At 44.5% G+C, this 27,966-nt stretch overlaps 1 protein-coding gene across 1 annotated transcript; it reads right to left on the reverse strand.

Annotated features, from left to right (window-relative positions):
- Positions 1-19: 19 nt before the first annotated feature.
- On the reverse strand, positions 20-27,966 carry LOC130473799 (opsin-5-like). The gene is made up of 5 exons (XM_056845393.1): positions 27,879-27,966; positions 16,485-16,647; positions 13,021-13,148; positions 3,493-3,821; positions 20-695 (listed from the first exon to the last, which is right to left on the reverse strand). The coding sequence occupies exons 1-5, from the start codon at positions 27,964-27,966 to the stop codon at positions 108-110; spliced, it is 1,296 nt and encodes a 431-aa protein (XP_056701371.1). The 3' UTR covers positions 20-107.

Here is a 27,966-nt window from a genome sequence, read left to right on the forward strand (position 1 = left end):
ACACATGGGAAAAAAATGATGGATTTTGATACTGTAGTAAAACATTCCCATTGGACTAGGCAGAAAGGGGCCGACCCCTGCCTTTCAACCCTTGCCTCTCGCCATGCTCATATAAGATCTTTCACAATATTGGCAGGCAGAACATCCCCTGCCACATTCACAGTCCCCATCCCCGTCTTCTTCCGCGTCACAAGCACCATGACCTGCATGGTCCTTTTCAGACTCGGCCTGCAAGCTCTCCTGCCTGACAGAATCACCAGCGGGCTAGTCTTGGATGTCGCGTCGGCCTTTGGCGGCAGGCGGTAGCACCGGGGATAGTTGCGGAAACATTCGAAAGTGTCGGAGCAATTCCTGCAGGACCCGCGGTGTTCGGCGAAAGGCTTCGAGAGCCTCACGGAAGCCCTGCCGTCTCGCGTGTGGAAGGACCGCAGGGCGACAACCCTCGGCCGGCTGCAGCAGAAGACCGTGCAGATGGCGTGCAACAGGGACAGGTCTTTGGAAATGAACTTCTGGAAGTTCGGCTTGAACAGCAGGTACACCAGAGGGTTGTAGGTCGCAGAGGACTTGGCAAAGATGGAGGACAGGGCGAAAGCCAGGACCGGCACCTGGCGGACATCTCCAAAGGTGGCCCACATGGCAACAATGGCATAAGGGGTCCAAGCAGCCAGAAACCCAATGCAGACAGACACACTGAGCTGGAAGACAAAGAGCGAGAAGGGGAAAACAAGTGGCATGAAAATGACAACGCCTGCCAGCCCCCGTGGCCCGTGCCAAGTCTCCAAAAGCAAGCACTATCAATTTGGACTCCCATTAGATGCTTGGCTCGTCTCACCCACCATTTGCAGCATATGTATAAAATCTGGACGCGGGCTCAGGTTTTTGGCACATCTTCGCAGAGCTCTGGAAACACTTCCAACAAGCTCTGCAGCGCACGCCAGGGGAATAGCTACACTACCGATACTGGTTTTAGACCTCTTAAACTGTTAAGGCTTCCTCAGGGGATTCCTGGGAACTGCAGTTTTGGGAGGCTGCAGCAGAGGAATCTCTTAGAGATCCACAGCCTGCCTAACTGAGCTGGAGTGCCAGGGTTTCTGTTCTTCTGAAGAAAGAACAGTTAGGAAGCAATGGTGCACGTGTGCCCCCAAAGGTGCTGGTATTACATTAATCTGCTGCAGTTCATAGTAGAGAAGGGAATCAGGGCAGTCTCTGCATTGTTGTTTTTTCCACCTGTGGCTAGAAGAAGAAGAAGCTGGTTTTTGTATGCCGACTTTCTCTACCGCTTAAGGAAGAATCAAACTGGCTTACAATCACCTTCCCTTCCCCACAACAGACACCCTGGGAAGTAGGTGGGGCCGAGAGAGTGTGACTAGCCCAAGGTCACCCAGCTGGCTTCATGTGCAAAGGTGGGGAAACTAATCCAGTTCACCAGATTAGTCTCCGACGCTCATGTGGAGGAGTGGGGAATCACACCGGGTTCTCCACAACAGAGTCCACAGCTCCAAACCACCGCTCTCAACCACTACACCACGCTGGCTCTCCTGGAAAGGAAAAGCAGCCCCTTCCATTGTGTTTTTCTGTGCATTCCAATTTGCAGTACAGTTTGAGTGATTGAGCCATTGAAGGGGTCTCCTATCAGGAGAAGTGTATCTAATGCAGAAAATGGGTTCCTTGCATGCCATGAACCATGGGCCCTATGTATGGGAAATTAGCTTGTTTTAAATAATCTCTCCCTAAAAGGAGGAAACCATCCACCCTAAGTCCCCAGGAAATAAACAGCTTCACTGAGGCATTATTCACAGATGCTATATTGGTGTACCATTCATGCAGAGTGGAAACCCACCAGCCACATGTGATGTTAACTTACCGTAGAACAATTCACACCATAGCCTTATTGAGTAAACAGAGCACTGCATTGGTTTTCCATATGGGTGCACAGTTTCCATTAGCGAAAAGCTGCACCCACATGAAAAATCTGCACATTGCCCTATTCACACGATACAGAAATTGTGCACATTGTGCTACTGTAACATGTGGTTAGCAAGCTCCCAGTCTGTGTGAAGGGGATGCCAGTGTAATGTCTGCTGAGGACTATTGTCGAGAGATCTAGATGCCTCTCCCAACCTCACTTTGGAAGGCAATAAATGCAGCTCAAAATAGAATTCTGTCTGCATGTGTATTAAATGCACCAGTCTTTAATTAATGTTAATTACTTGAACCTATGAACTGGTAAGTGCACCCAGTCGGATGACAAACAAGCTATGTAGTTCCTCTTGCCTTTAGATAAGCAACCCCAACATACCAAAGATAAAATTCTCAAGAACCTGGAGGGAAAGAGGAGTGCACAGTGAAATTAAGTTGTCAAATCATGACAGACAGCTATGCAACATGAGTGAGCAAACCATCTCGGTGTGCTGATTATATTTTACCTTTTCCTGCTTCAGCGCATGTATCATAGCATTATTTTTTCCCTACATGGCACATCAAAACCTGTGTGACAGAAACATTTTTTAAAATAATAATCTGTAGTAAGGAACTTTTTTGTACTTTGTTCTCCAGGAGTTCTGAAGGAACAAAACAGAAGCACACGTTAACGGTCATGGGATACCTTTGTATTCCCCATGGATAGAGGAGAAGACCTACTGGTGTGTTTGTGTGGTGCTAACAATACAGTTTTTGATAAAACGCTAGAGTGTTGCCCCTATGTGGTGATGTCAATTCCGGGTCGCACTAGAAGTGGCACCACCACATCGCCACAATTCCCCCCCCCCATGTGCCCCCTGCCAACCCACCATGAGGGATAAAAGGACTGCCAGCAGGAGGAGGATCTAACCCTGGGCTAAAGAAGCGAGCCACCCTTGCTTTAGGTTACTCCCATGTCCCTCTTAAGCCTGTTTCCATGTTTACAGTCATGGTAGCTGAAAGAAGATTTGGTTTTTTGCACCTGAATCTTTCTGCATTCCATTCCACCCCCCAAACTGTCAACTTTAAATGTCATGTATACGGTGCCAAGTTGTTTTCTGTTGCCCCAGAAGGTCGGACCAGAACCAACGGGTTGAAGTTAAACCAAAAGAGTTTCCGTCTAGACATTAGGAAGAATCTTCTAACAGTTAGAGTGGTTCCTCAGTGGAACAGGCTTCCTTGGGAGGTAGTGAGCTCTCTTTCCCTGGAGGTTTTTAAGCAGAGGCTAGATGGCCATCTGTCAGCAATGCTGATTCTATGATCTTAGGCAGATGATGAGAGGGAGGGCATCTTGGCCATCTTCTGGGCATGGAGTAGGGGTCACTGGGGTGTGTGAGGGGGAAGTAGTTGTGAATTTCCTGCATTTTACAGGGGGTTGGACTAGAGGACCCTGGTGGTCCCTTCCAACTCTATGATTCTAAGTCTATTTTTTTAAAGACAGTGGGGTGAAGCAGTGCTCAATGTGGGGAGGTACACCCACTGGCCCAACCCTGGGTACAATCCCAGTGGCAACTCATATATCTACTCCTTTACCTTGACAATCAGGCTGTGGACAGTGTTGGTCTTGCTCCGGGGCGACATGTGCTGCTTTACTGCTCTTCTGGACACTTTGACAGTCCAAAGGATGAGTGAGTAAGAGATGATGATCAGGACGCAAGGGATGATATAGCAGAAGACAAAGAGAGCCATGATGTAGAACTTGGCTTCTCTGGTTGACGCTTTCCACTTGATGCAGCAAGCGGTCCCATAGGGCTCTGGTCCATAACTGCCCCAGTCAGCTAGAGGAGCCACTGCAAAGATGAGGGCGTAAGCCCAGACACACGCTAGCAATGCCCCGGCATAAGTGGGAGAGAACTTATTGCCTACAAAAGACAGAGAGAGAGAGGTAGTTGTGAATTTCCTGCATTGTGCAGGGGGTTGGACTAGATGACCCTGGTGGTCCCTTCCAACTCTATGATCCTATGAGAGAGAGAGAGAGAGAGAGAGAGAGAGAGAGAGAGAGAGAGAGAGAGAGAGAGAGAGAGAGAGAGAGAGAAATTGTGCCCCATCAGAACAAACATTTTTAAAAACAATTTTAAAAACTTGGCTTTTAAAAATGACATTGTGACTTGGTTTAAGCATCATACAAAACCATGGTTTAATTAAACTCACTTACAAAAAAGTGCAGCAGCACAAAAGGGAACAAAAACGACCCACTACCAATGAAAAATACATAGAAGATCTACTTTGAAAAATTCATACAATTACATGTATGCAGAAGGAATGTATATGTTAGGAACAGGAAGAGCCAATGGCTACTTGCAAGCAAACATAAATAAGAAAGTCGCACAAGAAGAATCAAGTAACATCATTGTGCAATCAGCCACAAATCAAAAAGCTGAAAGCCTTATGAATAACATACATATATTACGGCTGCTAACAAACTGAAGATTCCAGTTTCTCTCTAGCAGAGAAAGTTCTCTCCAACAGTTTCTCTCTTCTCGAGAGAGAAAGTGGGAAGGTACACCCACTGGCCCAACCCTGGGTACAATCCTGGTGAGAGAGAGAAACTTGTCTGTAAGAGAGAAACTATCTTTGGTTCGTAATTTGATTGGTGGTTTCGTACAAGGAAAAAAGCAGTATGCTTTATATCTAAAAGAAAGAATACCATTTATTCATCTGAAAAAGATCAATCAAAACATCCTGCTATCACCGTGTTCTCTTGATTGGCTTAATCAAATATAGAAAATGGCTTTAAAAAAAAGTTAAAATATTGCCATAGAAGTCAAAGCAACTCAAATGTGTCTGCAGACAAATTTGTTGAAAGACCAATATTGTTTATTGCATATTTGGAGTGAAAAAAAATGGATGGCTTATATCTATATGTACTCTGTTATATGTTGCAATATAATGCCTTTAACATATAATGTCATTTTTATAAATGAAAAATAAAAAATAAAATAAAATTAAAGTTTGCAAAATTTAAATCCCATTTTAATTAAAAAAAACACATTCTGCTATAATGACTTCCTATTTGAAAAATAACCTGGTTTAAAATGAAATCTAAACTTAACCTAAATGCATAAATCTCTTCAAACTGAATTTATGATCCTCTTATGAACTTAGCAAAAGGATACTTTTTCACCATAAAGAAAAAAACCCAACTTTGTCGGTCATCATATAGCACAATAATTCAAGCACAGACCTGCAAGCCCTTCCTTGTTTCTTCTGGTTGGCCCCTGGGAGGTGGGAAAACCCCGGTGGCCTACCCAGGTCTCCACCTGGCGATGCTGCCCCTTCCCCTCACTCTCCAGAGGTGCCAAAAAACAAACTGGGTAACCCCTGCTGTCACCAGCGACTCTCACAGTGCATTCCTAAGGAGAATTACTCCAGTCTAAGCCCATTGAAATGAATGGGCTTAGCCTGGAGTAACTCTCCTTAAGAATGCACTGTGAGAGTATCTCCTGCCAGATGGAGTCATACTCTGTCCCTGCACGCCATTTCAAGGCTCTCATTAGTTGCTGTGCCTTCCTGCTCCGCTCCACAAGCTAGCACAGGGGCGATCTACCACAGCTTTACAAATCTGAGCGATCGTGCTCTGGGAATGGTGAGCTTCTCTGCTGCTGCTCTCTATTCACCACACTTTAGATAGCAAGACTGAATATGCATGGTGTTCTTCCAGAGATCAGGCTTAGAGCATTCAAAACACAGGAAAGTTTAATAAATGGGTTTGGATTCTATGGCATTAAAGTCCTTCCCCTCCCCAAACCCCACCCTCCTCCGGCTCTGCCCCAAAAACCTTCTGCTGGTGGTGAAGAGCGACCTGGCAGCCCTATAACTAAGAGCTTTTTCTCCTCCAGCAAAAATAAGCACCTCAAAGACTTAACCATTTTTTATTCCAGCCTAAGCTTTCATAGACTAGAATCTACTTTGTCAATGATTGTGGTGGTTGTTCCTTGTCAGAATTTGTTTGCAAACGTATGCCTGCATTTTGCAGATCTGACCCTCTTAGGAGCTGTTTCCACCTTCCCAATCTCAGTCGGTGTCATTATCTGGAATAACTACTCTTTTCAGTTTTCGTCCCTTAGAAAATTGATCTTAGGAAGCAATAACTAACACTCTGTTCAAGGAAAAGATTTACATTTTAGGTCTCCAGATTTATGTTGTCTATGAATGACCTTTTTTTCAGAGAGCAGCTGGGGAAAGCACTATTTGCATGCATGGCCTCCTTCCTCACCTTTTGTGAAAAGCTGCTGCAAACACCCTGACAAATAGCCCTTTGAGCACGAAACTGCATATTTACCAGCGCCCGCCAAGCAGCACTGGCAAATATTTTCAGAAGCCTTTTCAACACATTACCTTTAATGTCAGGTCTGATAGAAAGCGTCGGATGCAAGGCCTACATTATCCTCTCAGTATGCAAGAGTAACTCCCGTTTGCTTTGGGAGGAGGGATCACACAGAGACCTTACAAAGCAACATATTGGAGCTGTCTGTAGCAGAAGGACCCTTGCCACCTTTCTGCCTGGCGGTGGTGGAAACTGCTGTCAAATCACAGCTGACTTATAGGTCGTTTATGCATGGGAGTTTTTCGTTGCTCGCTAGACCCACACTTTCCTGTTGAGAGTCTATGCGCCAGCAGTCTCCAAGCTCAAATCCGGAAGTATTTGAATCCCCGCCCCTTGAAATGCTGCATAAAAAAGCATTTTAAGAACAGCAACAAAAACGGAGCAATCTGAAAGGGTGGGGGGAGAAATCCAAGCCTAGGTTTTAAAAAGCCTTTCTTCTGCTCAGAAAGAGATGTGAGGAAGAGGGAAGTATTTCAATCCCTTCCTCTGGACATGCTGCTTTGTAATTGGCTGTGAGCGAAACCAAGCTTGCTCGTCCTGCACTTTGCCTTATGCATGGGGATTTCACCCAGGCTGAGCTCAGGCAAGAGGGAAGAATCGGGTTAATAGAGGAATGGGAAGGTCTGGGGTTTGTGAGGGCTGGCAGCGAGGTCATCTCTAATGGATGGAAAACTCATGCATAACTCCAAGGAACAACTGAGACAGACTGGGGTGGGGGTGGACATAAATGAAAGTACCCATGCATAAATGACCAAAATCTGTTTTTCTCTGGTTTAAAGGGGAAAATGTGAGGTGATTGCCGGTGGAGCACCTGTTGGGATGCTCCACCTGTAGTCACTAACAGGAAGGGAAAAACTAAGTTTTGCTCACAAAGTGATAGAGTTGTGATACACCTTTCTCCCCCTTTCCCTGATGAGCAGCACTGTGGGGTAGCATAAGGAGGGGTCCTGGGCCCAAGGGGGTTCTGGCGAAACCACCGTTGCATTCACACATTTGTGTAGATGAGATGGAGAACAGAGGGGAGGACAGACGAGCAAGGACGGGGGTAGCAGCTGCCGCAAGTGGAGCAAGAAAGGGAATGGGGGGTGTCAGTGTTTTTGTGTGCTCCCGTGTGGCTTGCTGTGGCGGGGGCACAGTCTTGCACCCCCATCTGAAAGCAGCTTAAGATACCCAAACAGCAGCAGCCCATCTTTTTAAAAAGGGGCTGCTTGGGAAAAGAATCTCTCCCAGGCTGAGACTGGGTATTTCACAATTTATTATTTATCATGCCATTCAATCGCACGGCACTCTACAGAGTATGTGGTTTCTGAGGAGCTTGTAATCTAAAATGTAATTGGGGAAGAGACAAGAGTAGATAAGAGAGATGGAAATGGGGATAAAGAGGAGAAGAAGATTAATTAATTCCACTTCTAAGTACAAAGGTTGCATGTAGCTGTATACTGGTCAAAGGCTAAATCTGAAAACAAAAGCCATGGAAAATTCATCATCACAAGTAAGGTGTTTTTTAAAAAACCCGTATAAGTAAATCTACGCAATAAAGAAGAAGACTTGGTTTTTATATGCTGACTTTCCCTACCACTTAAGGAAGAATCAAACCAGTTTACAATCACCTTCCCTTTCCCTCCCCACAACAGACACCTTGTGAGGTAGGTGGGGCTGAGAGAGCTCTAAGAGAGCTGTGACTAGCCCAAGGTCACCCAGCAGGCTTTGTGTGGAGGAGGGGGGAAACAAATCCAGTTCACCAGATTAGAGTCCGCCACTCATGTGGAGGAGTGGGGAATCAAACCCGGCTCTCCAGATCAGAGTCCACCGCTCCAAACCACCACTCTTAACAACTATACCACGCTGGCTCTCTCCCACTTTCTTTTCAGTGTTCCTTTTGTTGCTTTGTTTTTTAATTAATTTAATTTAAAATTAATTAATTTTGGCTTTCTCTCAGCTGGTGCTGTCCTTCTAAATTATCCTTGTTTCCTTCTGGGAGGGGGGACCACTTAATGGCTGCTTTTCATGTTGTAGCAAACCAAAGTCACTGCTCATTTTTTTTTTGAAAAATATTGTTGTATGATTATAATTGTGTGATTGTGAAAGAACAAAAAGAAATGTGTTAATGTTCTCTTCCTCCAGAAGGGACCCCCCCCCCCCAATAATTTAGAATTGGTTCATGAATGCCATGAGTAAACCAGCTGGAGACACCTGATTGGGGAGAGCTGGAAGTAATTAGTTAAGCAGGAAGAGATAGAATTTTAAAGGGGCACCAGTCCTTGGAGTTTCAATTGTGCTTTAAGCGTCTTTAAGGGATAGTATGGTGCTGCAACTGTATTTTAAACTTTTAGAAATCACCCTAAATTTGATCTTTAAAATGTCTAGAAAGCACTGGAGTACAACGGGTTGATTATGACCGGGTTATCAATAACACCGTGAACAGTGGCAACTCCAGACTAAGGGTCTAGTGAAGAACCAATGATGCTAAAGCCTATGGCTGAGGACGGCAAAGATATGTATCATCATAGCTGGCCTCCCTGCCTACCTTCTTTTAATTTTTTTGATCATTATTTTATTCCATCGATTTTGATGGGGCAGGATTGTTGTTCTTTCTCCCCTGCTTACTATGAAGGATTGCCAGCTCCCTCTTTGCCACCGGCAGGAGGTTTTTTGGGTGGAGCCTGAGGAGGGCAGGGTTTGGGGAGGGGATCCAGTTGCCAAAGTGGCCATTTTCAGGTGAACTAATCCCTATCGGCTGAAGATCAGTTGTAATGGCAGGAGATCTACAGCTAGTACCTGGAACTTGGCAACCCTAGGCCCAGTGTGTTAGAAATCTGTGCTGACCAATTTAATGGATTTTATAGGCTTATTATGAATTTGTGAAATTTTAGTGGTTTTTAATGCTGTGTTATGTTTTATTGAGGTTTTATGTATAATGCTGCCTTGTTCAGTGCCTTGTTAGCCGCTGTGAGCCCAGTCACGACTGGGAAAAGAGTAGGGTTGCCAGGTCCCTCTTCGCAACTGGTGGGAGATTTTGGGGGCGGAGCCTGAAGAGGGCAGGGTTTGGGGAGGGGAGGGACTTCGATGCCATAGAGTCCAATTGCCAAAGTGGCCATTTTTCTCCAGGTGAGCTGATCTCTATCGGCTGAAGATCAGTTGAATTAGCAGGAGATCTCCTGCTACTACCTGGCAGTTGGCAACCCTAGAAAACAGAGGGGTTATAAATCTAATAAAATAATAATAAAATAAAGATAATGAAGAAATGCAATGAAAATGAAACAGCTTTGAGGACTGTAGACAAAGGACCTACAACTGGTCCAGATGCTTCTTTTGTTTTTTAAAAATCACGTCTGGCCCTTCAAGACTCTTGATTGGCAATTAGGAGCTATGTGTAAGGGTTAGTAACTTCTTTTTAAAATTAGGGAGAGGATACTGTATACAAAAATGTACAGTGGTGGCACAGCTGGTCTTTTATGTAAACTGAAATCTCGCTTTTATTAAAATGAGAGAATATTCCATGTGGGCCGTGCAAGCAGGAGTTTCTTTGTGTCCCACGCCTTCCCTTGCTTAACTCTTAAAGACTCTGATCTTCTAAAGGCTTAATTAAAAAAAGCCAGACGTCTGTAGGGATAACATTTCTTTGAAACTAAAGCAATTAAAGATATGCTGAGATTATTCATTTGCTAGCAGAGAAAACGCACAAGTGCATTGTGGAAAAGATAAGCCGGTGCGCGGGTGACAGTGTGTTTCACAGTCATCGGGGAAGCAGAGACTAAAATGGCAAGAGAAGGAGAGGCTGCCTTCCAAAAGATATTTAAAGTGGGGCACTGCAATGGGGATATAGAGAACTACTGCAGGGCCCTGTTGGTATATGACAATAAATTCCGCGGCCCAGAGACGCTTCATGGCACAAGCAGCCACTTGGAGCACCTCCCTTGAAGACACACAATTTCTTGCCAGTGTGGTGTAGTGGTTAAGAGCGATGGTTAGGAGCGTTGGAGTCTGATCTGGAGAACCGGGTTCGATTCCCCACTCCTCCACATGAGCGGCGGAGGCTAATCTGGTGAACTGGATTTGTTTCCCACTCCTACACACAAAGCCAGCTGGGTGACCTTGGGCTAGTCACACTCTCTCAGCCTCACCTACCTCACAAGGTGTCTGTTGTGGGGAGGGGAAGGGAAGGTGATTGGAAGCCGGTTTGAGTCTTCCTTAAGTGGTAAGAGAAAGTCGGCATATAAAAACCAACTCTTATTATTATTATTCCTAGGAAAAGGGTGCTCAGGGTGCCTATTTTCAAGAAAAAGTTCTAATCCCATTGACATTCCACGACAAATTGGTCTCTTTTCTTCTTCTTCTGAATTGGTTCTCATCCTTATCCAAGCCATGTTTTGCAGGTCATCTGCAAGCCTTTTCGGGATATATTTTGTAAGACTACCAAGGCATGAGAACATAAGAAAAGCCATGCTGGGTCAGACCAAGGCCCATCAAGTCCAGCAGTCTGTTCACACAGTGGCCAACCAGGTGCCTCTAGGAAGCCCACAAACAAGACAACCGCAGCAGCACCATCCTGCCTGGGTTCCACAGCACCTAATATAATAGGCATGCTTCTCTCATACGGGAGAGAATAGGCATGCATCTTTACATTTCAGGAGGTCATCTTCCACAATTAGCTCCCACTATGGTTGCCAATCTCCAGGTAGCAGCTGGAGATCTCCTGCTATTACAACTGTTCTCCAGTCGAAAGAGATCAGTTCACCTGGAGAAAATGGTGGCTTTGGCAATTGGACTCTATGGCATTGAAGTCCCCTCCAAACCCCGCCCTCCTCAGGCTCCACCCCCAAAACCTCCCACCAGTGGCAAAGAGGGACCTGGCAACTCTAGCTCCCATTGATGTTATTTGTTAATGAGCTGACATTCTTTTGTCAAGGGCCCTGACTCCCAGTGAGCACCCTTTCAGCAAAGCCCTCATAATTAGGGTTGGCGGACTCCAGATACTAGGAGATCTCCTGCTATTACAACTGACCTCCAGCTGATAGAGATCAGTTCACCTGGAGAAAAATGGCTGCTTTGCCAACGGGCATTGAAGTCCCTCCCCTCCCCCAAACTCCGCCCTCCTTAGGCTCTGCCCCCAAAACCTCCAGCCGGTGGCGCAGAGGGACCTGGCAACCCTACTCATACTGGATCCGTTCAGAATAAACAAGACAGCGCTCTCACTCCGCCACTGAGCTTCACACAGTGTCTTCCATGATGTGTGCGTTTTTGCCTCCCAGGGGGACACACTGTAGAAGCCACTTTACTCTTTCTCAGTTTGATGATGATTCATGGGAAGGAGCACCATCTTTCCAATTTAAACTCTCTCTGCAGAACATCCAGCTTCTTTTGTTGTCCGTCACAGAGGTGCCTGGCGGCCAGGCCAATGCTTCCCATCTCAGGTACAATGCATCTAAAATACATTGCTATACATTACTGGGGGATAAACAAGCAGTGAATCATACTTAGCGCTCAGGATGGATGCCAAGAGACTAGAATCTGTATACTTAGGATTGATGCTACTCATTCTAGCTTGACGCCGAAGGAATTTATTGGATAACATAACAAGCGGCGTTTGTCTGCAAATCAAGTCAGTTCACTTTATTTGTGTAATATTTTTATTTCAATCACTGTTTGAGGAGAAGATATATGTTGTTAAGTTTGCTGGCCTAAAAGAGAATGTGTGAGTTACATCTTGCAGAAGGTTAGCAGGGACACGCGTGGAACGTCTTTCTTTCTATGGATGCCATATATTTAATTCTACTAAATTATTGCTTGAAATGCTTCACTGTTTTTGATCTACTTCACCAGTCAACCAACCAGTCTTGGCTGTTGTTTTTTAACAGTCAAATGATGACCATAGTGGTAGCTTTGAGGCCAGGCTGGTTTTGACCTAGGTGCTTCATTGCTGCCGATCCATGTACATCCTACAAAGGGGATGAATGATGGCCTTTCAAGGCAGATTCTTTGGCCACTAATGCAGGGCTGTTTCCCTCGCGGTCACCCCTCCGACTGCTTTGGGGCTGCCTTTTGATTATGCATGCCTTTCCTGACCATCAGAGGTCACCTCACATTCCCCGCGTTTTTAGCCTGAATCTAGAAAATGTGGGCAAAACACGTGGAAACGTGTGGGGAGTGCGAGGCAACATCTGACAGTCGGGAAAGGGATGCATAATCAGAAGGAAGGCCCTGAAGCAGTCAGCAGGGGTGACTGCGCGGGAGGGGAGAGCCCTGCATAAATGGTCTCAATGTTCTCAGATTGTGCGTCGACACTGTCATCAACATGCTAATGTGCATGAGGGATTTTGAACTTTTCCTCTCTGCATTTCTGCCCCTCTTTTAATGACGTCACAAAAGATACCACATTGTTTTGGTGTTGGAAAGAGGGGGAAATGTTCTGGTGACTGGTAGTGTTGAAAAGTAAGTTGTCCTCCCCCCCTCACTCCTCACCCAGCAAACAGGCTGATGATTAATCTGCATATGCAAATGAAAAGGGAAAATGGGTAGCTGCTGTATTATTTTTTTGGTGCTAATTACTGCAATTTCAAGCATTTGATGAATAGGCTCCCTAATGGAAAGTCATCCTAGGAGAGATGTTGCTAAGAGATTCATGACTCGTCTAACCCTGTGAAAGGGGGTGGTGGTAGAAAGACGGGAGTCGACCGAGACGTTGAGGACGAGAAAGAGGACGGGATACTGGAGCGATGCTTCCCAGCACCTACCGTATGCCGGATAACAGACCTTCATGCAGCAAACGGTGCTTAGCGCTGTTAGGCTGGTGAGACTGCACAGGCCAAAGAGAACTCCGCAAAAGGCATAGAAGGTACACATGGCATGGTTGAACAGCCACCTGGAAGGGACAGATAAGTAAGCAAAATAAATGACTTTCCCTTAAGGTGTTTTTGGGTTGGCTATTGCAATTGTAAAGAGACACTTTAGCCACGTGGATTGAAAGTGCAGTTCACACATGCATCCCAGCTAAAATAGCTTTCCAGGACTGTGTATGCTCAAAAAGATATATACATTCTTAAAAAATTGAACCCATAGATATTGGTTTTTTTTTAAATTATAGTTGTTTATCAGTCTCCATATACTCCATTTAAAAATATACGAGCCAGTGGGTTGGAGCCTACAGATCTGTCGTGCAACCAAAGGTGATTTTGTCTGATACAAGGCGTCTTCCCGTGAAGCAAGAAACTCTTCTGCCTTTGGGGGAAAACACCTTTGCTAGCATGACAGATCTTCAGGATCCAACCCAGTGAGCAGGAATTATAATTACACTATTCCACAAAGAAGGCCTGTATATGATGTACAAAATTCTGTAGCCAGGAATGTTTGGTTCTGTAACTGGTATAAAATATGGAAATTAGTCAGATTTAGGACATTTCTACACCATCTCTTCGGTGTGCTGCTTGAAGCAGTTTACAATTGAAATAACATCACAATAGAAAAACAAGCCATTGGCCGTAACTATCATAAAACACTTCCCATGAAACAGAAGCAGACCATTAAAAAAGGGAGTAAGATAAAGGGAGTATGAGCCCCGTGGTGCAGAGTGTTAAGCTGCAGTACTGCAGTCAAAAGCTCTGCTCACGACCTGAGTTCGATCCCAACGGAAGTGGGTTTCAGGTAGCCGGCTCAAGGTTGACTCAGCCTTCCATCCTTTCGAGGTCGGTGAAATGAGTACCCAGCTTGCTGGGGGTAAAGGGAAGATGACTGGGGAAGGCACTGGCAAACCACCCCGCAAACAAAGTCTGCCTAGAAAACGTCGGGATGTGACGTCACCCCATGGGTCAGGAATGACCCGGTGCTTGCACAAGGGACCTTTACCTTTACCTTTTTAAGATAGCCCCCCTAATTAAAAGCCTACGTAAAACGATGTGTTTTGGCCTGGCGACTTAAAGTAAGTAAAGACAGCACCAGGTGAGTCTCAAGAGGTAGAGCATTCTAGTCGCCATACATCTCACTGCTGAAGGTGGGACACAGAGAACAGATAAGGTTGCCAGCTTGTGGCTGGCAACTGGTGGGAGTCCAAGGGGAGTGGGGACATGGACGGTGTCATTGGGCGATGGTATTATGTTACTTCTGGGGAAAATCTGGAAGTGACATCACGCCTCCCTGGAAACCCCTTATTTATTTAATAACTTTTTATTTTCCAAACAACATAAAACAACACATACAATATACCACACACATTCCATTACATAATCAATACTTCATGCCTGCGACAAGATCGGAATCACAGCAAATTCTATGGTAAACCCATAGAAGTTCTGTTGAGTCCTAGAGAGGTGTAACATCACTTCCTGGAGGGATTTTTACCATAGAGTTTTTGTGATTCCTAGAGAGGGGTGACTTCACCTCCAGGTTTTTCACTGAAGTGATGTGACACAGTCACCTAGTGGTGATTTCATAGAATCATAGGGACCACCAGGGTCATCTAGTCCAACCCCCTGCCCAATGCAGGAAATTAACAACTACCTACCCACCACATCCCCAGTGACCCCAACCCTCTCCCCAATTAATTCTTTTTCCCCCTCCTGCTGGCCAATGGCATATGGCAGCGGTTCCCAAATTTTTTGAGTCATGGAGCACTTTTCAGGAGAGAAATTTGTCACAGAGCACTAATTTTCACCTAGCGCTAGGATTGCCAGGTCCCTCTTTGCCACCGGCGGGAGGTTTTGGGGCAGAGCCTCAGGAGGGTGGGGTTTGGGGAGGGGAGGGACTTCAGTGCCATAGAGACCAATTGCCAAAGCAGCCATTTTCTCCAGGTGAACTGTTCTCTATCGGCTGGAGATCAGTTGTAATAGCAGGAGATCTCCAGCAAGTACCTGGAGGTTGGCAACCCTACTTAACACCCATATTCAAAACTGAATGACAGTGGTATTTTTCTTTCCAGTCTCTTCACGGAGCACTAGGAGATGTTTTGTGGAGCACCAAGTGCTCCGTAGAGCACAGATTGGGAACCGCTGGCATATGGCAACCCTGAGAGCAGGACTTGGCAGGCAGCTCTTTTAACTGGAACACTGGACAGGGTTGGAGAAGACAGTCCTTCAGATACGCTGGCCGCAAGCTGTTTAGAGTCTTAAAGGTAAGAACCAGCACTTTGAATTGTGTCGTGAAACAGATGGGTGACCAGTGTAGCTCTTATTATTCTGCCTTTTATTCTGCTTTTGACAGCAATAAGAACATAAGAAAGGCCCTGCTGGATCAGACCAAGGCCCATCAAGTCCAGCAGTCTGTTCACACAGTGGCCAACCAGGTGCCTCTAAGAAGCCACTAACAAGACGACTGCAGCAGCACCATCCTGCCTGTGTTCCACAGCACCCAATATAATAGGCATGCTCCTCTGATACTAGAGAGAATAGGTATTCAGCATGACTAATATCCCTTCTAACTAACAGCCATAAATACCCCTCTCCTCCATGAATATGTCCACTCCCCTCTTAAAGCCCTCCAAGCTGGCAGCCATCACCGCATCCTGGGGCAGGGAGTTCCACAATTTAACTATGCGTTGCGTGAAAAAATACTTCCTTTTGTCTGTTTTGAATCTCTCACCCTCCAGCTTTAGCAGATGACCCCGCGTTCTAGTATTATGGGAGAGGGAGAAAAACCTCTCCCTGTCCACTCTCTCCAAACCATGCATAATTTTATAGATCTCTATCATGTCTCCCCTCAGCCGCCTTCTTTCCAAGCTAAACAGCCCTAAGCATCTTAACCGCTCCCCATAGGACAGTTGCTCTAGTCCCCTAATCATTTTGGTTGCTCAATAACAATCACTGTTCCCTCTTCCCCTTCCCTTTAACCCTTCCCAGCTGAGCCCTGGTTAAAGCTACATCCTTGCTCAGCTGTGAAAGAAAAAAGCCCATTAAAGGCTGAAAAGGGAGGAAGAACATGTGGATCTGACCTCTGCCCCCTCTTCAGATTGGCTGCAGGCACAGCGTCTGCATAAATGCCACCCTGCAGTATCCCCAAGGATCTGGACTCAAGGAGGTCTTCCGTTAATGTGGTTTATTGGGGAGAAAATACAGGAGGCTCAAATACCATGCCCGGACTGGGTATCACATCGTGTGGATGCTCCCAGATATAGTGGGGACTTCTGTGTGGAAGCCTGTCTGAGCTCCTTAGAGGAAGAGTTGGCTACAAGCGTATAACCGATTAATAAGGATGGAAGAAAAAAAGCTACCTGTGTGCAAAGAAGGATGGTGTGGCCAAGGGGAAAAGGATCACAGTCATGCCCACATCGCTAATGGCAAGATTCACAATGAAGAATTCAGCAGGTTTCAGGATGGCTCTCTTCCGATAGGCTACCAGGAGGAGGAGACAGTTTCCAAAGAGAGACACTATGCCTGAGGAAAAATCAGAGGCAATACCCATGATGAAAAGGCCTGTCCCATAGTGGTATATCCAGTCAATGAGTTACTTGGAGAAAGCATATTACACGCCTGGAGAATGGTATCTCAAGTTTACCTGTCATCCACAGATGTTTATAAGTTGCGTGACCAATAACGGGTCTGTAAATTGGTATCATTTCTATCTTTTTTATTCCCCACCTCCACACGAGCATCAGTTACGACTAAGGTGGAAACATGAGAAAGGTTTATGTAATTGTGTATTGGGGAGCAGGAGAGAGAGAGAAGGTGGATTTAGAAGAACTTTTTCTCTTCCAAAATACCAGAACTGAGAGACTCTCAATGAAGTTGATGGGCAGTCGATTCAGGACAGAAAATACTTCTTCACTGCCACAGGATTCAGTGATGGCCACTGGCTTAGAAGGCTTTGAAAGAGGATTAAACATGTTCATGGAGGATAGGTAGTCAGTGGCTTTTAGTGAAACAGAACCTCCATATTCAGAGGCAATATAACTGTGAATGCCAGTTCCTGGGTAAACACAAACTGGCGGGGGCTTTGCCCTCTGGGACCCTGCTTGTGGCCTTTGGGGACATATGGTTGGTTAACGGAGAAAAAGTATGTGGGACTAGATGGTGTATTGGCCTGATTGTGCTTGGCTCTTCTGATATGTTTTATCATGTGGCAGAGCCCTGGACTGTACAGATATCCACATGCAAATTGGATAATTCCCAGATTGGGCACCAGAAATGTAATGCCTGAAAAGAGCAAGCGTGAAATCATCCCTAAGATAAATGAAGCAACCTAGACTACTAATGCTCTTCCTTCTAGCAAATGGTTTACTGATTTTTAAGAAGCATTTAGACAAACTGGACTGCAAAACCTGATTTTCAATGTTGTCAAGTGGAATTTGTCCTCCCAAGGATGACCAAGTTTTTTCTTTCTTTTTTGAGAGACAAGGAGGGCATTCTTTCTCACGAGGATAGGTTTCATACAAAAATATATTGTATGCACCAAAGAAATGCAAGAAGGAACATCCTGGATTATGGCAAATCCAACTGAAGCTGCTCTTTTGTTTGAACTTAGTTGAGACAACAGTAGTAATTAAAATGTAATGCCAAGGATTTTCATTTTTCTATTAAGTCATGCTAATTTCATTTAGAAAGAGTTTTTCCTATGTAATTGCAAAGGAGGACCTGATTACTCCTGAAGCACACGAGGGAGAGTTGGAATGGTTTCCTAATAGATTAGTTTGCAAATTAAATATTATGATAACAGTAACATGCCAAAAATACATAATGGTTGATATAGCCAGGTTCTTCGCCACCAAAGCCACAGCAGAACCAGCTAATTCTTAAACATTTAAGAGCTGATATATGTCAAATTCAGAGGAAGGAACTGGAACCCCACGTCCTTGTTTCCACAATGATTTCTACTGCAAAGTATAATTTGGGTCCCCTTTGCTTATGGCTTCATTAACTACAGTGAGGGAAAAAAGTATTTGATCCCCTGCTAAATTTGCCCGTTTGCCCTCTGACAAAGAAATGACCAGTCCATAATTTTAATGGTAGGTTTATTGTAGCTGTGAGACACAGAATAACAACAGGAAAAAACCCAGAAACCCAGAAGACAAAAGTCAGAGATTGATGTGCATTATAATGAGTGAAATAAGTATTTGATCCCCTATCAACCAGCCAGATTAGGGTTGGGGTTAGGGTTAGGGTTCTGCTGTCGACAGAAGCAATCAATCCATCAGATTCCAAACTAGCCACCATGACCAAGACCAAAGAGCTGTCCAAGGATGTCAGGGACAAGATTGTAGACCTGCAAAAGGCTGGACTGGGCTACAATCTCATCTCGTGGAGTTGCAATGATCATGAGAACGGTGATGAAGCAGTCCAGAACTACATGGGGGGAACTTGTCAATGATCTCAGGGCAGCTGGGACCATAGTCACCATGAAAACAGTTGGTAACACACCACGCCGTGAAGGACTGAGATCTTGCAGAGACCGCAAGGTCCCCTTGCTCAAGGCAGCACATGTACAGGCCCGTCTGCAGTTTGCCAATGCACATCTGAATGACCCAGAGGAGAACTGGGTGAAAGTGTTGTGGTCAGATGAGACCAAAATCGAGCTCTTTGGCATCAACTCAACTCGCGTGTTTGGAGGAGGAGGAATGCTGCCTACGACCCCAAGAACACCATCCCCACCGTCAAACATGGAGGGGGACATATTATACTTTGGGGGTGTTTTTCTGCTGAGGGGACAGGACACCTTTACCGCATCGAAGGGACGATGGACGGGACCATGTATCGTCAAATCTTGGGTGAGCACCTCCTTCTCTCAGCCAGAGCATTGAAAATTGGTCAAGGATGGGTATTCCAGCATGACAATGACCCAAAACACACGGCTAAGGCAACAAAGGAGTGGCTCAAGAAGAAGCACATTAAGGTCCTGGAGTGGCCTAGCCAGTCTCCAGACCTTAATCCCATCAAAAATCTGTGGAGGGAGCTGAAGCTACACATCAGCCTCGAAATCTTACTGACTTGGAGAGGATCTGCAAAGAGGAGTGGGACAAAATACCTCCTGAGATGTGTGCAAACCTAGTGGCCACCTACAAGAAACGTCTGACCTCTGTAATTGCCAACAAGGGTTTTGCCACCAAGTACTAAGTCATCAAATATTTATTTCACTCATTATAAGGCACATCAATCTCTGACTTTTGTCTTCTGGGTTTCTGGGGGTTTTCCTTTTGTTATTCTGTCTCTCACAGCTACAATAAACCTACCATTAAAATTATGGACTGGTCATTTCTTCGTCAGAGGGCAAATGGGCAAATTCAGCAGGGGATCAAATACTTTTTTCCCTCAGTGTATATCCATTAGGTTTATTGTTGAATTGGCTGCTTATTATCAGTGCATGGAGATTGCTGAGTTGGGCTGTCTAAGTCGTCTGAGAGTGGGCAAAAAGGGAAGGGTCTGGAGAAGCTGTTTCAGTTAGAAGGATGTACCCCAACCACTGTCAATTCCTTATTTTGGGATGGGGGGAGGCAAAGATTTACAAGTAGGGCTGTGCACTTTTTTCGGTATTTTTTTAGGATTCTGGTTCAATAAATGTGGACATTTTTGAAAAATCTGAAAAGCCAAATATAATGGATTTCGCTTTTTTAAAAATTTTGAAAATTTTCGGGTTTATTAAACTCGAACCTGAAAAATAAGTGGTGCAGAGCCCAGTATTCAGTTCCCCGCAGAGCCCAGCATTCAGTTCTGCACCACTGGGGCATGGAGGTCCAAGCCCACAGGCAGCATGGATTTGAACGCAGGGGCATTCAGATCCACACTGCTCGCTGGCTAGGACCTCCACGTGGAGGTCCAAGACCGCAGGCAGCAGGGATCTGACTCATGTAAGGAAGGGGAAGGGAGGAGGAGAGGGGGGAAGGAGGGGGGAAATGGCAGCAGGCCAAAGCGACCCAAATAATGCTGAAAAAAATTCAGCATTATTCGGGATCTGCTTTTTTGGCTCCCTTTATTGCTGACATTTTTTAAAACTGATTAAGAAAAAACCTGAAAAATACCCAAAAGAATATCGAGAAGGACAAGAACTATAAAAGGAAATGTTGGAAATGTAAAGAGGTGGACGGTACTTTTTATTACATGTAGTGGATGTGCAAAAAGACAAAAAATAATTGGAAAGAAATACACACCCAAACCCAGAAAATTTTAAAATTATAATCTCCAATGGAAGCCAAAAGTATGTTACTGGGCATTTTACCAAAAAATATGACAAAAACTTTGGAACAATTATTCAGATATGTGATTACAGCAGCCAGAGTAACACTTGCAGAAAAATGGAAAGTGTCCATGCCGAGAGGATTAAGAAAATAAAATAGCTGAATAAGCAGTAATGGCAAAATTAACAGTGTGAATAACAGACCAATTAAAGAATTTCAAGATAAATGGAAAGCATTATATTTATTCCATTCTTTAAAAAGAGAAGATGATTGTTAAAATGATAATATAAATTATTAATAATAACAACTAATCCTCTTGATATAGGGTATGAAAAAGATATTAAAAGGGGGAGACAAACATTTAAATATTATGGATAGATGAATACAATATGTAAAATCAACCTTTATTATTTGGGAAGTACCATCAGAAAGTTTTTTCCCTTATCTATTTCTATCATGCCCTGACCTGGATGGCCCAGGCTAGCCTGATCTCGTCAGATCTCAGAAGCTGAGCAGGGTCAGCCCTGGTTAGCATTTGGATGGGAGACCACCAAGGAAGTCCAGGGTTGCTCTGCAGAGGAAGGCACTGGCAAACCACCTCTGTTAGTCTCTTGCCATGAAAACCCCAAAAAAGGGGTCGCCATAAGTCGGCTGCGACTTGAAGGCACTTTACACACACACACATTTCTATCATGTACTGTATAGGATATTTTATGATTTATGCTAAATATAATCATGATAATTAGGATAATATCATATAATGCTTATTGTTTACAATATTATGTTTATTAAGTTGTATGCATAATTTTTCTCTCTTTTTTCTTTCTGTTTTGGTGTAATTGTTCACAACAATGAAATGTAATTACATAAAAACAAAGAAGGGGGGAAACAAAACAAACAAAATAAAATTTGAATCCTTCCTCCGGCCGAAAGATCCTTCCTTTAACTTAAATTGGAGTTGGGAGTGACTGTGACAGAGGTGATGTTGCATTTCATGTCATCCCTGGATATTTTGGCCTAACTTCAGATTGTAAGCTCCTTGAGTTCGGGGATCTGCCTTCCTTGCTAACCTTATCCTATAGATTAAATAGTACCATTAAACCAGGAGCTCCAACAGTTGCCCTATACAGATGCTTCACAGTGCAATCCTTAGCAGAGTCCTCCCTTTTTAAGACCTTTGAAGTGCTTAAAAAAGCTTAACAATGGTGGTTAACGCATGGCTAGGATGTCCTTGGTTTGTTTAGGAGTGCAGCATTAAAGAAGTACTTCTGGCTTCTGTCTGCCTTAATCTCTTGTGGCTTCTATGGAACATTTTTATCAGGAGCTCTGGAATCCCACAGTACCACCACAATTCCATCCCTTTAAAGCAACCCAACTTCAGTTCCTAAAGCCAACTTTTGCCACAGAGAATCATTACACAAAAGGACAAATCAAAATAGGTGTATATTCTCTGTATGCTTTGTGGCCCCAACTTGTGTACACCATAATGTAAAAGGGGTTCTTAGGGGCCTTTTCTTAGTAGGGTTGCCAATCTCCAGGTGGTGGCTGGAGCTCTCCTGGGATGATAACTGATCTCCAGACGACCAGGATCAGTTTACCTGGAGAAAATGGCAGCTTTGGAGGGCGAACTCTTTGGCATTATACCCTGCTGAGGTCCCTCCCTTCCCCAAACCCCACCCTACTCAGGCTCCACCCCCCCCCCAAATCTCCAGGTATTTTAAAACCCTGCGCTGGCAACCCTAGTCCTTAGTCAGCAGTCTGATAAAAAGTGAGGAGACTGGTAATAGCCTTAAGGGTCTCTTTCTATGTTATGGAATACGAGGTTGGGGCCACATTCCCCACCCTGCATCCTGTGTAACATTAGTGGGTTCTTCTCAATTCTCACACTTGTGATGTCCAAATCAGATTGTAACTGTGGTGCACACGGAGCTTTAGTTTTTGCCTACACATTTTTTTAAAATCCTGAAATAGGGTTGCCAGGTCCCTCTTCATCACCGGCAGGTCCCTCTTCATTATTCAGTTGTAATAGCAAGATTCTCCAGCTAGTACCTGGAGGTTGGCAACCCTATCTGTAGGTCCCCAGGCAGAGAAATGCTTGTAAACTGGAAGAGAGAGCAAGTTCTTTCCCTGAACTCTACCTTTCCCTGGAGGCTGGCAACCCTAATCCTGAAATGGTCCTCAGGGAGTACTATCTGGCCTATTAGGAAAATCTACATGAACACTGGTGGGTTTCCCCAATGAGCCAAATATGGGCAAGCCTTTCGCACCATTAGAATTTCCAGGACAAGATCTTCCGTTCCTCTTTTCTCTTAATCCAGAGCAGGCAGAGTAGCATACCTGCTTGCTGTTGACGAGGCTCCTGGAAGGAAGACTGCCTTTTGTTAAGCCTGACTTCAGAATAAACTGTCACAGGAAAACAGCTCATGGATTAGAACAGGAAGGCTACTGCCAGTCTGACTCAGAACATCAGGATGATGGCTAAGGTCTGCTGTGGTGGTCAAGGACAACGCAATAATTTAGGTCAGCGGTAGCACTGGGAAGGCTGGAGGGGGAGCTCATGCAGCCTGCAGTGACTTTTCAAGAAACTTTTGGCACGAGATTGTGACTGCTATTTCCATCCTTATTCTAATGTGGCATCAGCAGCAATGCAGGAACGGATGCTGAGCTATTCTTAGCCGGTGGGTGATAGCTATTTAGAGCACATCTCGTTGGTGCTTTTGGAAGCCATTTATTGCACTCTGGGATCTTCCACTACCAATTCTTGGAGGTACTGATGCTGTGTTGACTGCCCACAAGGCTCCACTCCAAAGAAGGGCCATACAATTCTGTATGATGGGATGCTCACTATGAAGGTCCTTCTTCCTTTGGGGCTGTCCCCATAACTCTTCAGATGCAATGGGAAAGCGAGTGAATCATGTAAGCATGCCCTTTATAACCTGTGTACATGTTTACATGTGTGGTGAAAAGAGAAGGTGGTTTGATAGTTGGTGGCTGGTACGCATCACTGAAGTCTGGCTGGCAATGATGGGAAATCTTAAACCATCACTCTGTAGCAGTAGAAAAGCGCAAGAGTCCAGTAACACCTTAAAGACTAACAACATTTCTGGCAGGGCATGAGCTTTTGTGAGCCGCAGCTCACTTCTTCAGACACATCTAGAATGTGAGTCCATCCCGTCAGTCCATCTAGGACTGACGTTCTAGCTGTATCTGAAGAAGTGAGCTGTGACTCACAAAAGCTCATACCCTGTCAGAAATTTTGTTCATCTTTAGGGCGCTGCTGGACTCTTGCTCTTTTCTACTGCTACAGACAGACTAGCACGGCTACCCATCGTGATCCATCGTCATCATTCTGTGGTTACAGCTGGTATTGCTTACCCCACAAACCCCTTCGTTATAAGAGCGACATATGTGCATCACTGCTGTCAAATCGCCAATGACATATGGTGATCCCAGCAAGAGTTTTTCAAAGCGAGTCAAAAGCAGAGGTGGTTTGCCATTGCCTTTCCCTGCAGAACCTTCCTTGGTGGTCTCCCATCCAAGTACTGACCCTGCTTAGATCAGGCTATATGATACCACCTTCCCTCCTGCTATAAGAGCTAGGGGACCATTCTCTTTTTTAAATTGTTTAATTGGGCAAATGTGCATAACTTGACATAATTTATTTTTGAAAAAGGTTGCAAGTTTGTCCAATTTAGGAGCCCCGTGGCCCAGAGTGGTAAGCTGCAGTACTGCAGTCAAAATCTCTGCTCATAACCTGAGTTCAACCCCAATGGAAGTTGGTTTCAGGTAGCCGGCTCAAGGTTGACTCAGCCTTCCATCCTTCCGAGGTGGATAAAATAAGTACCCAGCTTGTTAGGGGTAAAGTGTAGATGGCTGGGGAAGGCAATGGCAAACCATCCCGTAAACATAGTCTGCCTAGTAAACGTTGGGATGTGACGTCATCCCATGGGGTGACCCATGGGGTCAGGAATGACCTTTACCTTTTACCTTGTCCAATTTACATGCAGTATATGGAACTGAGCCCCTTTGCTCATCAATCTGGATTGTCTAGGTGCAGGATTTGTACACATTTGAGCATGTGTGGCAGAAAATATCCTACAATACGCTCCATGTTGCATTTTAAAAGTAGCCATTTTTCCTCCCGAATACTAATACATTCAGCTACATGCATGTCCCTATTTTAATGTTTATGACCTCCCATTTGGCACAGTCCTGCTGCATTGGTCCTGAAAGTGCGGAATCTGGTCCGTTGCCTCTCTAAGGGCCCGGAGCGCTTGCTTGATCGGACACCCAGGTCGATCCCTTCCTTCTTGCGAGTTATTTTTGCTAGGGGGCCATCAATCCCTTTTCTCCCTGACAGCGGTGATCCCTTTTTCAGTGCATCATTAAGCATCTCCAGGAGGCTGGCAGGACTGACACTGATTAATTTCCCCTGCCGTCTCTGGAAGTCTGAAATAGACAAATCCCTGGGAAGGCAGGTGGCTGGGATCATGTGTATTGAGTTTCTGTTCTCCGTGCGAGGCTGTGGCTACAGCGCTGAATGGCTACCGTGGCTGCAATCCATAACCATAACACTTTGCTTCTCGAGAGCATGCTTAGGGGTCCACAGTTCTTCATGTTTATTATTTTGCATAACATCACCTAGTGGTTTCATGACAGAGACAAGGTTCAAATCGGGGGCTTCCTGACTGCTAATGTAGTCTCTTAGCCACTATTGGCAGGTGGTGTCTTAGTGGTAGAACATCTGTTTTGCATGCAGAAGGTCCCAAGTTAAACCCCTGGCATTTCCAACTAAAAGGATGAGGCAATAGGTGATGTCAAAGACCTCCACCTAAGAGAGCCAGCGTGGTGTGGTGGTTAAAAGTGGTGGACACTAATCTGGAGAACTGGGTTTGATTCCCCCCTCCTCCACATGAGCGGCAGACTCTAATCTGGTGAAGTGGGTTGGTTTCCCCACTCCTCCACATGAAGCCAGCTGGGTGACCTTGGGCTAGTCCCAGTTCTCTCAGAACTCTCTCAGCCCCACCTACCTCACAAGGTGTCTGTTGTGGGGTGAGGAAGGGAAGGAGATTGTAAACCGGTTTTATTCTCTTTAAAAGGTAGAGGAAGTTGGCATATAAAAACCAAGTCTTCTTCCAGTTAATGCAGGCAATTCTTGAACAAATGAAGCGGCCTTATACTGAAGCAGACTATCAATCCATCAAGGTCAGTTTCATCTACAAAGACTGGCAGCAGCTCTCCAAGGTCTCAGTTAGAGGTCTTTCATATCAGTTCCTGTGGTGGTGGAGAGTGCCGTCAAGTCACAGCTGACTTATGGCGACCCCGTAGGGTCTTCAAGGTAAGAGACATTAGAGAGAAACATATTATCAAGGATGGACTGATGAAGATTTGGGTCAGAAATAAAAGTAGACTGAGCCCCTCACCTCTGTGGATAATGTCTCCAACTGATACTTATTTAAGCAAGGGAGAAAAAAAAGACATAGACTATATAACATATCAAGACATGCTGAATGATCAAGGAGAAATAAAATCTTGGAATGAGATAAAGAAGACAAGGAAAATTGGATGGCTGATGTATAACCAGATGATTATGAAAATATGACAAGACTGCTACCAACAGGGGACTATAAAGAAGAATATTGAGTTTGAAAATTTAATTAGCAAAGAATCTGACCACATTTTGGGAAAGATATATAAACTACTAATTAAATATGAAACAGAGCAAGAGCAAGACAAGTCATGCATGATAAAATGGATGGAAAACTTTAAAAAGGAGATTACTATGCAACAATGGGAAAGACTGTGGACTAAGTCAATTAAGTTTACAGCCAGCAACAATCCACGCGAGAACTGGTATAAGCAATTCTTTAGATGGTATATTACTCCAATGGACATTAAAAAGATGGATGAATCTTATGATGGCCATTGTTGGAAATGTAAAGATAAAGATGGAACTTATTTTCATATGTGGTGGTAATGCAAAAAGGTCAAGAAGTTTTGGATACAAATACATCAAGAAATGCAGAAAATACTCAAAATCAAATTTCCTTTGAGTCCAGAAACTATGTTGTTAGGGTTGGAACCAGAGAATCTGCAAAGTAACCATAAAGAACTGTTTGGATACTTGACAACGGCGGCCAGATTAGTATTGGCAGCTCTTTGGAAACAAGAGGACATTCCTGATTTGGAAAAGTGGCAACAGAAAATGGAAGAATTTGCGGTGATGGCCAGATTAACCAACATGATGAAAGAAAAGCTGATGGAAGAAACACGGAAGAAATGGCAATGTTATTTTGAATATGTTAAATGGAAAGAATAGATTAAAATTTCATAAATAGTGATAATATAGATAATGATTAGGTTATACAGATATAGGATTTATTAAGTATATTGTATAACACTGAAATAATCTTATAAGAGGTATTAGATGTAAGAAGAAATCTATTCCCCGAAGGAATAGAATCTGTGTGATTGTAAATGTATGTATGTGTTGTTGTTTTTCTTGTTAAAAAATTAATAAAATATCTTTGGGGGGGGAAGGTAAGAGACATTCAGAGGTGGTTTGCCATTGCCTGTGACCACGTGGGCTGAGAGAGTTCGGAGAGAACTGTGACTGGCCCAAGGTCACCCAGCAGGCTTCATGTGAAGGAGTGGGGAATCGAAACCAGTTCTCCAGATTAGAGTCCACCACTCTTAACTACTACACCACGCTGGCTCTCATCACTTATCCTTTTAACTGGAAAAACCAGGGATTTAACCTGGGACTTTCTGCATGCCAAGCAGATACTCTACCACTGAGCCAAGTCCCTCTCCACTTGACCTTGATATTGTCTGGAGCAGTATAAGCTTCATATGTGCTATACCAGCTCTCTGTTTAGGCTGTTTTATTACTATACCCAGATCACAGTCAGTGAATTCTGGCTCCAAGAATGTTCTTCAGAAGCAGTATCTAAAGACCAATTTATATGACCTGCAGAATCAAGTGTTGGGAGCCAGCATGGTGTAGTCAGGTTAAGAGTGGTGGTTTCGAGCAGTGGAGTCTGATCTGGAGAACCGGGTTTGATTCCCCACTCCTCCACATGAGCGGTGGAGGCTAAGCTGGTGAACTGGATTTGTTTCCAGCTAGTACCTGGAGGTTGGCAACCCTATTAGAAAGGTATAACACTTTAGGATTGCACCATTAATCCCTTAGTGTAGTTAAGAAGAAAAGTGAGACAGATGGTTGAGGGTTGTATCAAAATCCATTTACCAAGTTTTGTGCCAGAATTTTAATTCCCAAGAGATTTCAGGTGCCTGGTGGCATTCTCCGAAACACAAAATGTTTTGGACTCTTACGCCTTTACCGAAGAAGCCAAAAAGCAACTCATTTTAAAGCAATAAAACAATGGTGCAAACAAACACCAAGGTCTTCAGAACATGCTCATGCTAGATCTGCTGGTAGCCTGTCTGGCTTGTTGGAATAAAACTAAGAGGCATTCGTGTTTTGCTTTTTCTCCTTACCGAAAAGCGAATACAATGTTCCAAAAATCAGGTCTTCTCCTTCAGATAAGGTGGAATGGAACGCTGAAGAATTGGAAGCATTTTCCAT

The sequence above is a fragment of the Euleptes europaea genome, chromosome 2, assembly GCF_029931775.1.
Source record: "Euleptes europaea isolate rEulEur1 chromosome 2, rEulEur1.hap1, whole genome shotgun sequence".
Taxonomy (NCBI): domain Eukaryota; kingdom Metazoa; phylum Chordata; class Lepidosauria; order Squamata; family Sphaerodactylidae; genus Euleptes; species Euleptes europaea.

Bases quoted from the DNA above. Each gene is read 5' to 3' on its own strand.
- LOC130473799 (XM_056845393.1), bottom strand. From the start codon at position 27,966: ATGGAAAATGCTTCCAATTCTTCAGCGTTCCATTCCACCTTATCTGAA. The intron at 13,149-16,484 runs GTAGCTTTTTTT...TGTCCCTTCCAG, and splicing joins CCATCCTTCTTTGCACACAG to GTGGCTGTTCAACCATGCCA. The intron at 3,822-13,020 runs GTAGGTGCTGGG...TGTCTTTTGTAG, and splicing joins GGTCTGTTATCCGGCATACG to GCAATAAGTTCTCTCCCACT.